Source organism: Acromyrmex echinatior, chromosome 11 (genome assembly GCF_024713525.1).
Source record: "Acromyrmex echinatior isolate Ae372 chromosome 11, ASM2471352v2, whole genome shotgun sequence".
NCBI classification, from domain to species: domain Eukaryota; kingdom Metazoa; phylum Arthropoda; class Insecta; order Hymenoptera; family Formicidae; genus Acromyrmex; species Acromyrmex echinatior.
In genome coordinates, this window is record NC_141862.1 from 5,141,171 (window position 1) to 5,159,736 (window position 18,566).

The 18,566-nt window shown below is 28.6% G+C and overlaps 2 protein-coding genes across 2 annotated transcripts; both read right to left on the bottom strand.

Annotated features, from left to right (window-relative positions):
* Positions 1 to 3,216: 3,216 nt before the first annotated feature.
* On the bottom strand, positions 3,217 to 9,589 carry LOC105147146 (uncharacterized). Its single transcript, XM_011057961.2, has 6 exons — positions 8,873 to 9,589; positions 8,523 to 8,753; positions 4,347 to 4,517; positions 3,966 to 4,282; positions 3,809 to 3,875; positions 3,217 to 3,736 (listed from the first exon to the last, which is right to left on the bottom strand). The coding sequence occupies exons 1-6, from the start codon at positions 9,431 to 9,433 to the stop codon at positions 3,668 to 3,670; spliced, it is 1,416 nt and encodes a 471-aa protein (XP_011056263.2). The 5' UTR covers positions 9,434 to 9,589; the 3' UTR covers positions 3,217 to 3,667.
* Positions 9,586 to 16,235, bottom strand: LOC147908082 (uncharacterized). Its single transcript, XM_087411317.1, has 3 exons — positions 14,789 to 16,235; positions 13,917 to 14,162; positions 9,586 to 10,142 (listed from the first exon to the last, which is right to left on the bottom strand). The coding sequence occupies exons 1-3, from the start codon at positions 15,186 to 15,188 to the stop codon at positions 9,586 to 9,588; spliced, it is 1,203 nt and encodes a 400-aa protein (XP_087267443.1). The 5' UTR covers positions 15,189 to 16,235.
* Between the last annotated feature and the right edge of the window lie 2,331 nt (positions 16,236 to 18,566).

Below are 18,566 nucleotides of genomic sequence, written 5' to 3' on the forward strand. Positions count from 1 at the left end.
AGATGGAACATGTAACATATTATGTAGCATTAAGATGGCTCAAGATCAAAGCTAAGAGGAATTATTTCATTGGTTGACTCATCTTTATTATTTTCAGCTGTAAGAGACCTGCCATTTTGTTTAGCGAGTTTGAATTTAGAAATGATAGAAGACTGCTTGATATTATAGAGCTCGTGTTGATATATGTTCATAATTACGTGTTGAGCTATGTTCATAATTACGACAGACTACCAAATAATTAATAATATTGTATACATATATAAAAAACTATTAATTTAATAATACATTGTATACATACACACAAGAAAGTAGTTTTCACTATTTTCAGTATATTTTATAAGTTTAATGTTTAAAATAAAAATAATAGAAAATTGGATTCTCGAGATAATAAAATACAATAACTAGAAAAATGAGCGATTTAGAACAAAAAATACGCGTAATTCGTGCGTTTTGATTTGACAAAAATATATTTTACTTCTTATATAATATTAAAGCTTTAATATTTAGTGTAGTTGCAAACGTTGTTTTTTATTGAAAAATATTTCTATTCAATTCCTAAAAATTTTTATTGTGTACTTTTTTGCTTCTGATGTTATCTAAAATAATAGTGGTGAGTAAATAGGGGGGGTCTTAAAATGATTGAATGTCGTTTTTATTTCACGATTCTTAAAAAATCACACTTGCAACGATATTGACAATCTGTTTTAATTGCTCTTTTTGAATTATGATAAATTTGATCATTTTTTTTAATAAGTTAGTTTATTTTTAAAGATTGATAGAGTAACATTTAACTAACACATTCATAGTAATAATTTAAAAGTTACACTTTTTGTGTTGCAAGATTTTGATTATTTTTTTAAATCGCCCTCCTTGGCGCTTTTTGTGATAATTTTGTTATAAAGTTAAGTTAGAGTTCTTTTGAGGATTGATATAGGATGTTTATATAACACCATGAAGTATAAAAATTATACTTGTTAAAAAATTTTTCATACATAAATATATATAAATATATCTAACATACATAAATGTATATAATTATATATGAAATATATCCATACATAGTCATACATGTTTTTTTCTTTTATAAAATTACTGTTTAGTAAAATAATAATAATAATAATAATAATGAGAAAATATAAAAAATAATTGAAAGAATAATTTTCATATTATTTATTTTTAAATGTTTGGAGAAATATAAAAAAATTACTCATACATAATTATAAATAAAATATTATTACATATAATTATGTATGCGATTCTTCCATATTTTTCCCAAGCATGTTTTTTTCTGAAAAAATTTATCTTTTTAATTATTTTTTATGTTTTTCTCATTATTTTCTTATTATATTTTCTCATTTTCTTATTATTTTTTTTTCTTATATTAAACAGTAATTTTACAAAAGAAAGAAGAATAATGTATGACCATGTAGGGATATATTTCATATATTATAATTATATATGTCTATATATATTTATGTTTATGTATGTTTAGATATATTTATATATGTTCATACATGAAAAATTTTTTACCGGATTATTTTTTTAATTGTGTCACTTTTAAAGTGATTCATTTTTAAATAATATGATCTATTCCTATTCTCGTAATCTATATAAAAGATGCCAATCCGTTTTGCAATAATTCGATATTGTGCCATATATGTAGGCGACATACAGAAAAGGAAATAATCGCGAACGCAAAACGACATAATTGACTTAGCGATAATAATAAGCAAACAGTCGTATTGTTCTCCGCGAAATGGAATTATAGATACGTTCCTTTGGCTGTAATCGGATTTAGTATCGGCGCAATCGGTCTATTGTAAAGCAACCGGGCACTTCCTGCGTTAGATGATGAATTCCGCGTTGAACACAACAGACGCAACTTATCGCCTCCGGATTTACTGCGAAATATGTCGCCCGCATGCATTCGCTACGCGTAAGTACTACGTAAAGAAGTGTTCTTTCCACCAAATTGCATGTATATCAAAGAGGCATTTTGTTAGTTTCTATACATTTGAATAATATAAATGAAATATTACAAACGCATTATACATAAATATATGTATAATATATATATATATATATATATATATATATATATATATATACGCATAGATTCATATTACGGCGGAAGCTTCAAGCGGAGTTCCTTGGTTTACATTCCTCAAGATATAACTTTTCATCAAGCACAAAGCAACAAAGAGATTTTTTTAAAGTACACGTCTTGTAAGCAACATCTCATCGTATATATATATATATATATATATATATATATATATATATATATATTATCAGACATCCTATACACACACACATATAATAAAAAAAGTATTCGTACAGAGGAGATTTTATTTAAAAAAGCTTTTGTGGAAAATATTTATTAGCAAATTTATTAACAATGAATACGTTCTGTGTTCCAATATAAACAAAAGAATTTCACAAAAATAACCGTGTTTATATGATTTTAGAAACTAAATTTCTCAATTGTACGAATACTTTTTGGCTAATTCTACAATGTACTTTTTGTTTTCTGTTTCTTGCTGTTTGTCTCTTGTCTTATTGACTAAAAAGGCAAGAGATAAACAGAGACAAACAGCAAGAAACAAGAAACAAAGAGCACATTGTAGAATTAGCCTTTGTGCTTTCAAATAATACATTATTTTTCATTTTCATTTATAATTAAGGTACATATATTAATTGTTTTCAAAATCTTTGTATTTATTAGTTACCATTATTTCAAAAATAATTTTAAGAAGTCTGTAGAGATAGCAGGAAAAGTGTTCGGTAAAAGATCGTGGTAAACATTCACGAGAATAGAACCAATGCAATAATTAATGCAAAAGTATTGTTAGGAGAAATATTCATGAAAAGAAATTTCTAAATCTGATAGTATCTCAACATATTCAGAATTTTTATGAATTGAAGGAATGCTTAAATTTCGTGGAAAGTTTAAATAGACCGAAGAAATCAAAGTAAAAATATAAAAGGAAAAAACTCATTTTTTACCTCATATTCAGGTAATTACATCATTACGTTTCTTTTTATTTAAACAATTTTTTTATAAGTTATTTTAATTTTTCAAACATATTAATAAATTATTGTTTTCGGTATTGTTTATTTAAGTATACTTATAAAAAATAAAAAGTTACATAAAATGAGAGCCTATATTATCACCTATTTTCTGCACTCGCTATATTGAATATTTACTCTTAATCAACATTACTTCTATTTGATTTTTACTCAGCAAATTAGAGCTAGAAAATTGAGTTTGAGAGAGAATATTTTTCATATATGTCATTGGCAATTAGTAAAAATTTACATATACAGATCCATTTTTTTATGTAATTTATGTATTTATTACAAAGTTCATTTTAAATACATGTTTTTTTTTACGAATGAAATAACACGAGTACAACTTTGTTTAGACAAATAATAACAGTACATAGGAGGAAAAAAACATCATAAAAAATTGTATGTATACTAAGAATAAAGGACAAGTAAAAAAATAATATTCTCTATCTCTCGGGTTTATAAAATATACATCGCCAATCTTAATGTGCGAAATTGCGGAATATGATATTACATAAAGGTGATGAAATATCTGGCCTCTCATATCCCTTTTCGCGCTGAAGATCTCTCTGCATCATAAAATATCGCTGCGCGGATATCAACGGGTGTTACTTAATTTGTGATGTATGCTACATTGATAAATAAACTTCTCTCTCTGCCAATCGAGCTGTAATATATTATTACTACGTATGTTTTAATATAACAACATAAAGGAGATTAAAAAATTGCATCAACTCACAGTTCTATCTATTCTAGACTTAGGTGATCCCGTATTTCCCGTTCGTCTCTTTTCATCCTCGTGAAAACTGAGTCGTTATCACGAGAAAAATATATGAGATTAAAACACTCGTTTCAAAATTAATGATTATAATAAATGTATACAAAGTATAAATTACTTGTATTCCTGTTTAAGCTTTAGATCCCGGGAATATAATTCCATTATGGTAACTGTCTTATTATTTTCAGCATCGAGAACTTTGGAGCGGAACTTATCTTTACTTATTTTTTTATTTAAAGATGATTCATCCTCTTTCGTGTACTGCTTACACAAGGTGAATTTATTGTAAAACCTGTGCTCTTGAGGATTCTGACAGCTATCGTAATCCTTCTTGATTTCGACATGTGTGATATTCGATTCAATATGCTCGGCCGCATGGGAGCTCAAAATATTGATTCGATTATGCAGCTCCGACAGTTCCTTCAAATTCAGCGACTAAAAAGAATAACCAATAACGAATTAATGTAAAAGTTACTTATTAATCGATTTTCTCACATACTTGCAACCAACTCTCTGCGTCGAATGGACTCTTTTCGATTTTCAAAATATCGTCGAATCTCGCTTGTAATCTTTCGACATTTTCGTTATGCCTTTTACGGAAAGCAATTAAACTGCTGTCATATTTTTTCTTCAATAACGTCAATTTGTTCTGATAGTCTTCTACTTGCCGCTGTTAGATTGAAAAATTAGATTATTTAAAATTAAATAACTTGAAATTAAAATTTTTTTCAATTGTTAAATATTATAGTGAAATATATAATATTAATCAACTTTTTGTTTTTCAATAAATGAATGTTTTTTGTAAGACTTTTATATTGAAAAAGGATATGTTCTCAAAAAACTTTAATTTTCAAACACTCTGCTTTGAATTTCTTATGTAATAAAGTGATATCAATAATATAGCTATAAAAATTTAAATATTTTTTATAATATGTAAAAATGTAATGATATAAATGTGATGATAAAATTTCTTTTATTATTATGTAATTTAGTGACATATATATTAAAATAATAAGATTTATTGGAAAGTTATATATAACGTAAAAAATTATTACAATTCACAAAATTCTTATTTCTCACTATCTAAATAATAATTCTTACTATACGTAAAATAAAAAAAAGTTTGAAATTGTTTAAATTTGTAGTTTTCTAAAAAATAATATCCTCGATTTTTCAAAATCTATGGGTAATGGAAACGTTTAAACCTTTCTTTATATTCCTTTCAGTAGCTAAAAATATATAAAAATGATGTTGAGAAACAGAAACCTTGTAATATAGTGTTATTAATCATAATTAAAGAAAAGGAGGCAGATATGAAATAGATGGGAAGTTATAGAATATCAAACAATAGTTCTCATATAGTTTGTGGTTCATTCTGGGGGCAATCGTCGAAATTACTTCCGTCTATTTATACAGAAGTAATTTTGACGAATGTTCCCAGACTACCGCAAATTATAACATGGCTACTCGTCGTTAGTGTTTACTACGTTATGTAAAAGCTACATTTCAATTAGTTTTATTAGCAGGTAGCAGATAATTTTGCGGATGTGTACACTTTACTTTTGAGAAATATGTTGATATTAATTTGTAACTTCACTCTAGCCTCGAATGTAGCTTTCAAATGATACAATTGAACTAAATTTGATAAAATGTATTCGAAGAACTTCTACTTAGTGTATTCGATAAATATATCTATATAATACTCAAATAAATGAATGAATAATGAATTGAATACAAATATATGAATATAATTGGAATATTTTTTGCATTTATAAATATTTTTATTCGATTACCATTTGAAATAAACGAATAAAAATAAATATCTGATTAAATAAGAAAAATCCTATTTTTCGATCGAAGCAAATCTATATTTAAATATTTATGTGTAAATTTATCTGATTCTGTAAATCGCGCAAATCTTTTTTGATTTTAAAATGCAATCATAAACAGAACCAAAGTAGCAATACCACACATTAAATTGACAAGTAATTATTAGGCATCTTTGTAAGAGTATTAATATATATAATTTCTGATATTAATAAGAATCTTTAATTTACTAATAACCTATTAAAAAATACATCTTTTTATTTCATTTGAATGAATATATTTGTGACTATGACTATTACGAATTTTTTTCGATTTCACATTCATTCTATGACCGTAACTACATTATTTAATACATTTCTTAGTAAAAGCATTGGTAATATAGCTCTCATTTTCTTTTCAGTATAATTATATTTCTCATTTTCTTTTCGGTATAATTATATTTCTCAAACTTTAACCAAGTTCAAAGGCAGAATATTTCATAGATTGCATCAGAGCAGATTATATTTGTTTAGCGATTATACTTGTTTACAAGTAAGTCAAGCAGGGTCAAGAAGTATATATATATATATATAAAACTCATTACTTGTTAACAATTTCAGTCTAGCCTCGAATGTAGCTTTCAAATGATACAATTGAAGTAACAATTATTACTTTTTTCAGTGACTCTAAGTTCGTCAATTTTTTCCATCTATAATCGTAACTCAATTTACAATTAGTTACATTTTATGGTAATTGTTGTAATAACTAATTTAATAGTTATATTTATAATTACTTTAATTTATATTTACTTTAATTTATTAAGTTTATATTTACTTTAATTTATTAAACTATATGCACACAGCGTCAACACATGATCGCCTAATGGAACGTTCAGTGAACAATCAATAATTATTTCTTGTGATTGGATTATATTTTTACTTCTAATCATTGTGTAAATATCTGTATTAAGAATTAAGCTAGGATTTTTTCAGTATGTAAACACATTTTAACATTTTATAATTTTCTTTCTAAGTATATATATTAACATTTAAATGTGTACATATAAAATGTATCTATAATTTATTATAGGTACATTTTATATATACACATTTAAATATAATTTAGCTATAATTTATTATATCTGTATAATATAGTGTATAATCGAATATTTGGTATAATCAATAAAATAATAGATATATTAAGTTAGAAATGAATAAGTCTTATATTTAAAATAGCAATGTATAGAGTTATAAAAGAATTAATGGAAAAGTAACTGAAAAGTAACTTGTGACTTGTTACTTTTTAAGTGACTGTAACTTTAATGTATTACTTTTCAGAATTAGTAATTTCCAAATAACAGTAACTAGTTATTTTTTAAAAGAAAAAATTATAAGTAATAACCATAAGTAAAAATAATTATAAATTACTTTTATAAAATAACTTTTCCAATCCTAAAATCAAGATCATAAGAAAATACATGCTGTAGTGTACGCTTATACCAGAAACTGACAAATTGTCTTTGGTAACTTTGCTAAGCATTTTTGTGATCCTATATTCAAATTTTAAACAGAAAAGTAAAACTATACAACAGAATTTGGCATGAAAGCAGTAAAAAAATCTTATTAGAGCTCTTTTTAGTTTACATTTTATTTGAATGAATATGAATAGTCACAAAATATATATTCATAAATAAATATATTCAGAACCTACAGTTTCAGATAAATATATGAAATATATGAAAATTTTGAATAAATAAAATTTGTAGCTCAATTACAAATTTTTTCATCAGATATATATTACTTCTATCTATATATAATTGACATCATTCTAATGACTAACAAAACTTGTGCAAAAAATAATTATGTCACATAAATATCTACTGAGTTATTTCAATAAAACAAAATTGTATTCTATGTGTATAAAAACCATTTAAAATAGACTTACATACAATATGATAACCTATATCTTCATATTTTCCGTTGAATCGATTTATTTATACTTATTATTATTATTATATTTATTATTATTATTTATTATTATTATTATTTACTTATTTATTATTATTATATTTAACGAATCTACATTGGATTGATATACACTGGTGGACAAGGAATAACATAATTGCACAGGGTATCTTAAAGCGGATCATTAAGAAATCTACATAATATAGTGAAGACATTAGACAACAATTAAATTATTCTTCGATATGAAGATGTAGGTTATTATATTGTATGTAATTGTATTTTAAATTGTTTCACTGAGAAAGACCTTATTGAAGGTTGAAACGTTTAATATAACAGATTATGTTTTGCGAAAGAAGTTTGTAATATAAGAATTACGTAGAAAAAGACCTAAGCGAACTAGATAAGCTCCGAAATTTAGATTTAATTTAAATTATATAATATATGATTTTAATATATAAATTTATTACTTTAAATACGAAGCGCCACTAACTACGGTCTAAATGTTAAGATGTTGAAGTATTATTAATTATAATTGCGTTATTGCCATTGGTTATTGTGAGGAATATTGCTAAGGTCTCGGTAATTTAAAGGCTTAGGACGCTCGCACGGAATGCAAGAGATCCAGGTTCAACTCCTGGCCGAGGCAATATTTTTCGTAATAAGTTTATTACAATTTTTTAAGATTAAATTTGGGAAATTTAGGGGGATTAATATTTCAAATTGATTGCGTTGAAAGTCCGACAACCATATCGACACGCAATTATAATTTCTGAAATTAATTCATTTAAATGAATATATATAATAGTTCAACATCTTAACATTTAGACCGTAGTGGCGCTTCGTATTTAAAGTAATGTATCTAAACGGTCTTATTTCCAATATTATTATTATATAAATTTATGTACTTTAACTTTAGTTTGCAAATCATTTTTCTCCTGCAACAAATGGGTAATGTACTCTTGAAGGTTTTTTATTTCCCGATCTCTTAGTTTTACATCATCCATCAACTTTTGAATTTCTTTCAGTTTTTCCTCGTATTGTCCTTCGAGGAATCTTAACTTGTGCGCAGTATTTTCAGAATTACAATCTATTTCTCGAACGACCGGATCTAATGTATCCTCATCCTGTTGACAAAACTAAGGAAAACTGCGAGCGTTAGTCCGATTGTATTCAATACCGAGACATTTATAATAAACATTTTGGAAAAAAAGTTTAAAAAATTTTAATGAAATTTAATAAGCTCATTTACGTGTACCTTATCAGCATATACTTTTATCTGTTGCTTTCCTATCTCATCTTTCATTTCGGGAATCTTTTTATTTAGACAATGTTCAGACGCGTTTTCGGTCTCATTATCATATTCCTTAATTTCTTTTCGAAGACGCAGAAGTGTCTCGCAAAGTTTCTTAGGAATCGTGTACAGCGTGTCCTTTAGAGATAACTTTACCGCGTCTTCATGAAGATACAACAACTGATCATTAGTACTTCTTACTGTCTCTGTGTCTGCCTGCAATGTCTCATTTCCGTGCGATAACGCTTGCAGTTTGCTTTCGACGCTTGCGGTGGAGCTCCGGTAATTCGCTATTTCCTTTAGATAGTCCAATTTCTCTAACAATCTCTCTACGTTATCCACGTCCAAGTCCGACAGACTCGCCCGCAGGACATTTATCGCCGCCACATTGTCGCTCTCTTGCCTCAACAATAAGATTATGTCATTACTCTGAGCGAGTTTAACTTCGGCATCTCTTAACAGATCGTGCAGCGATTGATTCTCCTCTTGCAATTTCACGATATCGCTGTGCTTTTGCGTCAACATCGTGTCGTATTTAATGCTCTCGTGAGTCAAAGCAACCCTGTTTTTCTCATCCTTACATTCTAGCTCCGTTATGATCTCAGCGTTTTTGGAGATAGTCTCGTTCGCTTCTATAAGCTTATTTGTAAGATCGTTATTCTCCGTTTCCAGATCAATCAATCTGTTGGATCGATAAATCGACTTAAAGATGATGGATCGAGTATTGATAAAAATAAAAATAATAATAAAGTTACTAACTTCTTTTTCATGCACTCAACATTTTTCGTTTCTTCCTTTAAGATATCGATAGTCTGGCTCAATTCGTCTACCTGCTGAGTTAACTTACATATCTGGTCCCTTTGTGCTCTCAGCTCTTCATTCAGCGCGTTGTTCTCCTTCGAAAGTAAACTTTTCGCATCGACGAGATCGGCATTCTCGACTTTTAACGCATCGCACTCCGCACGATAAGAAAAATTATCACTCTCCAACGCAGTAAGGTGTCCGTGCAGCCCCTCGATTTTCGAATCCCTTTTACTTATTATATCCTCCAACACCTTCTCTTTCTCCAACATCTTTTTTCTCAATTGCTCCTGAATTGCGCAGTCGCCCTCGCCCCTTCGTATGTGCTCCGCCACTTTTTGCTTTAATTCCGTAATCTCGAGATCCTTCTTTTGTAGCTCCTGCTGCTGTCTCGTGTACTCTTTGACGATTTGTATGTGGTGATCTCCAGCACCTTAATAAATTTTTACCTTAGATTATTTTTATCTTAGATTATTATCAATCATTCATCACATATCTCTCTCTTTTTTTCAAGGATTTTTTTACATTGTCGCTATTTTCTTAGAAAGTTTTTAGGTATTTTTTTGGAAAAGTAGATAGATATTTTTTTTTATTTCCTTTTATCCTCTATTATATATTTCATCTATTATTCATTATTGTTTCAAAATAAATTTATTATTTTTCCCTATAAAAAGTATAAATAATTGATCCATATAATAAATCAAACTAACAAACATTCCTTATAAATAAAAAAAAATTGGAAAGAATAAGGGTATTAGGAGTCAGGCGCGCAAATAATACACCTATAAAATTTCTTTATTCTACTAAACGCGCTTACATGTTTCGACTCACTTTTGAGCCTTCCTCAGAGACAACACAAACTAACATATATTAAATAACATATATAATTATAATAACATATATAATAAATAACATATTAATGTATATAATTAACACATATAAATTGTGAATAAAAATTATCCTGTCATGGTGAACACCACTACATCGAGAATTTAAATGCCAGAATTAAACCCAAAAAAATGAAAGAAAAAATACGAACAAAAATAAGGAAATATTAAAATAGAGACTATAGAAAATTAATTTATTAAAATACTTTAAGTTAATAACTTATAATTAATTATCCTGAAAATAAGGATAAAAGGATGCTCCATGATCACAAAGCACCATATCGCAAACATACTATGAATAATTCAAAAATCTTGATATGTTGGCTAGTCAGTATCAGACATAGTGAGTCACTTTTAGTTTTTTTACCTAGTATTATTCGAGATTACAAAAAATGTAACATTAAAACGTTAATCAATTCCAAGAAAATGAAAATTGGAAAGTAATCAAAATTCAACGCCAAAAAGACTCATTACTGTATACGAACGACACTGACTTAGGCGCGATAACAACTCGATCTTTTATAACTTGTCTATAATTGGGAGATAGGCCTTGGAAAACCCTTCCATATCTATCTACAAATTGAGTCTGTCTCCTGATGAATATCATCTCCGAAATCAATCTCTTCCTGTAGTGAGGTCCAATATTGTAACGTTGTCCCAATCGAAATCATCCATCAACCTTCTTGTAACCGATGCTCCGTTATAACATTACGAGTAGACGTGTTCCATCGGATATTGGTTCTTATGTTCCGTGATTCTTGACTTCAGTTGTCTACACGTCTATCCCACATAACTCGCGTTGCAACTCTTACACGAAAGCTTATAAACAACATTTGACTTCTTGTCATGCGGTGAGGGGTTTTCATGCACTCTAATAAATTCTCACAATTTATTGATACTATAAAATGATACTCTCATATAATCGCTATTCAATTTACCAAACTTCTCAGTAATACCACGAACAAAAGAAACATCAAAATTCGGACAAATTAAACAATTTCTTTAAACAAAATGTTTAATGAAAAATTAAATATTACAAAAAATCCTTTTATATGGCACTTGGGGGATTCCTATAGAGCACAATTATTTGATAAATCCCCCATTAGCCTGAATGACGGCCTCTATTCTCAGTCTGAAACGATCGCACGCACGCTGTAATGTCCACGTCGACAAATGCTGCTTCAATAGCGGTCCTTAATGGCGTCACATTGGGATGCCGAGACTTGTTTGTGACCCTTTTAAGTACGCTTCATAGTAGTCCAAGTAATTTAAATCTGGGCTGTTGGGAGACCAGAATGGGAGCCGAGGCGAGCAACTCGACTTGTCTTAGCAGCCTCAGAGAGCATCTGTCGTAATTGTGTACGATTTATATCGAAGGTCCCCCTCGGCAATTCGACGCATTGTTGGTTCGCTTACACAAACAATCGATGCTAATTTTCACAACGATTGCCCTGGGTCATTCGAAATCAGCGCTTGAGTCCTTCCAACGATTGTGGGAAGGACTCCTCGAGGTGCGTTCTTTCGAGTGACTGTTCCTCACTAGATCCTTCGTTGGATTGTTCTAAAGCCGTATATTTTGCCACAACGTCATAAACGGTTGATCTCGGGTATTCAAAGAATCGAATTATTTCCGTCCCAGCGCGAAGGCCTTCGATGATCTCGGTTTCGCTGTAATAAACTTCTATCTACCTTTATATACAATGTAGAAAACAAGAAGCTAAATTATTCAATACAGGAAGTGAGTGGTTCGAGATCGAGATCCATTCATCAATAGTCAATCATCAATAGGTTTTTGTAAATATTGCTTTCAATACACTTAATAAGGTCAACCGTTAAATTTAATCTATTACTTAAAAGCAAGACAAAGTTATCTCCCAATTGTAAAAAGTTCTGTATATTTGGAGATATGGAAACGGACAGATTCCAGCCATTCCATCCAGCCATTTGTGAGATAAATGAAGGAGAAGGAATCAGTGGAAGAAAGGGCTGAGGATCAATCTATATTTCTCTGTTTCAACAATTGGATTTTGCACATTAAGGTACAACGACAACCTAACTATCCTCTACCACTTCATTCCTGCAATGATCAACATTGACAGCAGACATTGTTCTTTGATAATAACAAATAGACCTGAAATTTTTAATATTATTATTTAGTAATTCCTCCCTCTATTTCGACAACAGCCAGCAACACTTCGAATTCTACTCGAATTCTATTCCTTTTAAAAAGAAAAGATATGAAGATTTCCCTTGTTTATTAAAGAAAGAGTCACAAATATGAATAGGAAGGCAACGGGAAATAACACGTGCAAGTTGAAAAAGCTGTACCCGAGTGGAATACTACTTTCCTATAAGTATCATTCAAACATAAGCGCATTTAGTAGAATAAAGAAGTTTTACGCTTTATAGGTGTATTATTTGCGCGATGTCTTCTGCGCCTGACTTCTAGTGCCCTTATTCTTTCCAATTTCTTTTGATAAATAATTGAAAAGTATAAATAAGATTTATTTGATTTCTATCATATGCAAGGTTCATCTACGATCATAGTTCAGGACTCTCAGTGAACTCAAATTTAAAAAATGAGACATCATAAAGAAACTGCGTGGATTATCTCTCCATGTCTAGATCCATTGTTTGAATACCAACATTTCGTAAACATTGCAGTTTATTTCATAAGGGCGAGGAACAGCCGGGTATTGTATAACTCCTATCAATCATTGGCATTTAACAATGAATCGAGATTCGAATTTGAAAATATTAACTCGCGTAATATATAGCTTCATTATAAAAAGTACCTGTGGAAGCTCCTATTATAAATAAGACGTTAATTTAATTAAAATTTTTGCGGCGCTATTCGTCGGAATTAGAATTGTTTTGAGAAGTTAATTTTTTATATTTTTTCGAGAGAAAAAGAGTGAATATCGAATTTTTTATTATAAACAACTGTCAGTTATTTGTTTATTGAAGGAAATAAATAATTCCAATTTCAAAGATATCTATAATTATTCTGATTAAAATGACGTCTCATGTTTCAATTTCAGTTCACTGAGAGATTTGGAATCTCATGCAGATAAACTATACGCACCATGTGTAAAAATCAAATAAATCTGTTAATTATTTAAATCTTTTTAAATAAAACAATAGCAAATTTATTTAAAACAATAAATAATAAATAAAGGACAAAAAATTACTTTAAAAAATATTTATCTTTTTTTCCTTGAAAAAAAAAGTACCTAAAAGCCTCCTAAAAGATCAGCGCGACAAAATAAAAATAGTCTTCCTAAAAAAATTATACATGAGATGTACTTTAGATGTAATACCTTGAAGAATTGCAGATATTTTATGCATCTTATCGATGGAACGTTTGATATGCATTGCGAGAGCGCGATCGATATCTTTATCAGGAGACACTGTAGAGTCTCGATATGAAATTATTTCGTTCAACTCTACTTTTTCCAATTCTTCCGAACATGTTGTTGTAGTATCAATGTCATCCGACTGAATTTGAACGTTAACTAGTTCTTTAGATGAATGACAGCCGCCATTACTCGATGTGGAAATATCTTCTGTAATATTATAAACTTGACTTAAATCTGCATCAGATTATCTATTAATACGCAATTAGTAATTTTTCCACACAATGTAGTATTGTTATTATATTACTTATTTGCTCATTTATATAATAAAGAATACAAAATTTGAGACAAAATTATTAGTAGAAGAATTCTATACAAATAACAGAAATTTACATAAGTACATAAACAGAAAAAATATAAAATTTAAAAAAGTTTTTCAAGAAATAACATGCAAATAAATAATTTTGTTTAAAGTGCACAATAGAACACTAAAAAGATCAATAGTATGTAAATATTTTTTTTCATATAAATATTTTTTTTCACATATACATTTGATTAATAGAATTAATTAGCAAAACTTTCATACAACTTTTAATGGGAAAGAAATTAAAGAGCGGATCAGATTTTTAGAGTTATAACATCTCAAGGATTTGAATAGTGCGTTATTGTATCGGAGCAACCAATACAAAGAATAAGAAATAAAACGTAATTCTTTCTTTCTTAAAAATCACTGATCCGAACTGTAAATAGCGCAGATTGACTTGACGTGAATACGGCGTCGGATTATTGAAATAGCAACGTGGGCAAGATGAAAAGATCTGTGTCTCGGGATATACCTGCAGCCGGCTGAATCAATCCGTGTCCGGTATCAAAATCTGTGTTTGTAATTTCGTTGACGGTCTCTTGGCTGTAACATGTCACATAAGCCTTTAAGTTATCTATCTCTCGCAGACGATTACGTCGTTCTAGTTTACACTCCTCCAACTCGGCTATGAACGATTTTAAAGCAGACAACGCGCTCTGCATGTCTAAGCAAGTATCGTGCTCGCACTTGGTGTAATCGCAAACGCCTTCATACGCTATCTTAGACTCGTCGAAATTATTCAGACTACTTTTCAGCATGTTAGTCAGATTACCGACTTCCCGCTCCATGCAAACTAGCTGCATTTCGCACTGCGAGATCTTGTCGTTTTTTGCCTGAATCTCATTTCTCAAGTCGGCCATTACACCATTCATCTCTACCTGATCGTGAAAATTATTAGTGAAAGAAATCTACATAAGCAAATAATGAAAAAAGATACAAAATTTCAAAAAAGAGTTTCCAAGAAAATTTTTTAAGAAAAGATGTATATATAAATAAATTAAACCACATTACGCTTACATTATATATCTATTTACATATTTTCTTTAAAGATTATTTAAGATCTTAGATCACAACATGTACTAGGCAGTAACCGAATTCATTAATGTTACATATTTAATCATGATCTGATTTCTTTGTCTGTTATTTTACATTTCCTTGCAAGTTTATGCAACAGTCTTGGCTTTTATATAAGTACTTTATATAAATATAAAATATTCCCGTAAATAAAAATAGTAAGTTCTATAAAAAATAACGATCTAACATTCTAACAAAGAATAAGTCAAAAAACAGTTTACTAAAAAATAATATTTATTTGTATGATAACTTTAATATTTTGTTTACTTTATTTATTACCATCTTTTCTAAAAAATATAATAAATTAAAGATACACACACATACACCCACACACACACACACACACACCCACACACACACAGAAAAATATTATTTCACTAAGAATTCCGCTAAGAAAAGTGATTGCTCATTTTACTTTCTTTCTTTTAAAAAATAACAGTTATCTTTAACAAAGAATATTTTCTTAATAATAATCTTAAAATATACTTATAACAAATTTTAGAAAAAAACTCGTTATCATGTATTCGAAATAAGAATTTATTTTCTTTTGAAGAATATATTATAAAATTTTTTCAAAGGAGAGATTTTATATAATAAACAAATCGATTTGTTTTAATTTGCTAATCTTGAGTATTGAGTATTAATTAAGTATTGAACTTACTAGAATTCGAAATAAATTTGTGATAAACTTATAATAGATTTGTGGACGTATAAATGTTTGAAATATTTGAAACAAGTGATTAATAATTAAATATATTCCACGTAACACAGCAGTGCCTGAAATTCACTTGCATAAACGTTTTTTGAGCGCGTTACAAGTGCTACTGTGCTACGTGTAGTTACGTGATATGTATTTTTCTGTGTGTGCTTTATACTTATAGCCAAGACTGTAGATATATCTGCAAAATGAAGAAAGTATTTATTAAAAAATGATCTCTACGTGTACTCTACGATCCTACAATTTTTTTTCGTTATTTAAAGCTACAAATTTTTTGTGATGACATATCTTCATAATGATCGGTAAAACCTACAATTCGTCTCTTTGATTATATTTGATTATATTTGATTGTTCCACTCTAATTAAAAATTAGGACAATGTAGCCGTCGCACCGATATTCTCGAATAATTTATTTCCTATTATTAATTGAATCGACATTAAAATTAATGGATTGCAATGTGACGCACGTAGCCAAATGACGCACCTCACGAGTGTCAGCCGTAACAGACATTTGCTTTATCAACGTCAATAGTCGTTTTATTTCGTCTTCTCTGTCCGCCAACGTGCAACTTTGCTCGTGATATTGCTTTTGAAGCATATCACGTTCCCGCCAGACATTTTTCATCTGCTCTAAAGCGATACCGCAGCTCTCAGCCTCTCTTGATAAATGCTCCATTTCTTTCACCTTCCGCTAATTCATCACACATTTACATATGTTAATACATTAAAACAATCCGCGGTTTCTTCTAAGACAATGATGCATAACCTGCGACCCGCTTGCGAATTTTTTACGGCCCGCATAGCTCAAAATATAAAATCATATTTTCTATTTTAAGAAAATTAAATAAAAAATATTATACGCACATTATAAGATTTTATATGTTTCTGAAAATAGTTTTTTAAAAATAAAATTATGAAAAGAAAGAGCATAAAGAACCACAGCACAAGATGTAGTTAGTGATATTTAATTCTTCTTGCATTATGAATTACAATAAAATTATTAATAATTTTATTAACACTAACTACATCTTGTGCTGTGGTTCTTTATGCTCTTTCTTTTCATAATTTTGTAATTATAACTACAATCGTTTTTTACGTATTTTAAAAAATAACTCTTAAAAAAGGCGCATCATTACTCTAAGGAATTAGATATATTGCGCAGCATTTACTACATTTTGTATGTACGAACCGTAAGCGTCTCGTTTTCCATGGAAAGTAATTCTGTCTCCTTAACTTCCTTTCTAAGTTTCTGGATTTCCTGTGTCTGGAAATAACAAACTTGACATTTTCTAGCTAACTCCGCCTTCAACTGATCCACCAGACACTCGAAGGAAGAAAGCTGTAAGAAAAACAATACGATAGTATCCACAAATTTTAGAACAAAGAAATGTGTAAAATTGTATAAAATATATAAAATTATTCGATACTATTACTTTTGCATTTAAATCTTCTACCTCGTCGTCGCGCCTGTCGCTCACTACTTTCAACTTTTCTTGCAGGGTCTAGAGATGCGAGATTCAAATAATTACACAAACTTTTAATTGAATAGTCGGGAGTAAATACTGCGATTTACATTAACGTTACGTCTCAGAATGCTTGTATTTTCATCCTTCTCTTTTAACAGCGTTTGCATATGCCTATTCAGCTCCCGCACCTCTTCCAGCTCATCCTCCTTCATCTGAAAAGCGAAGGTGAGTAAAATTCAGTATAATCATATATGGAGCTCTGTAAATAAATTTTTCATATTATTTCATAATTATTAGAATTCGTCATATATTAAATTTATAAAGATTTCTTTAAACTTTGTTAGATTTTATAAGTTTTTCTCAAAAATTATAGAATAAGAAGTTTTAGAAATCTTAAAATATTTGAGAATTTATTTAAAATTGTAAAATTGCAAAAAATTTTTCTAAGAATTTTTATAATGTAATTTTTCAAAGTTTTTCTATAAATTTTTTAATTTTTTAGAATTTCTGTGTAATTCTGTATAATTTTATAAGTTTTTAGAAAATTTTTCAAATTTTAAAAATATAAATTAGAATAGTTTTCAGAAATGTTGAAAAAAATTTGTTTTTTCTAAATTTTTATATATACATGATTCGAAATATTCGAATATGTCTCTCTTATTCCATAATTTCCGAAAAAATTTAGAATCTAAGGAAATTTAAGATATTTTTTTAGAAATCTTCATAAATTTAAAATATAACAAATTCTTAAAATTATTATGATATATTATAAGAACATTTTTCCAAAAAATTTTTAGAAAATAGATTTTAGAAAATAAACTTTTACAAAACTTTTTAGAAGTGTTTCAATTCTTACAAAAATATCTAAGAAATTTTCTTTAAAAAATTATGAAATTATACAAGAATTTTTTAAAATATTTTAAAATTTAGAAAATCTAAAAAACTATACAAAATTTTAAAAAAGGACTATTTTGATAAAATCGAATGTAACG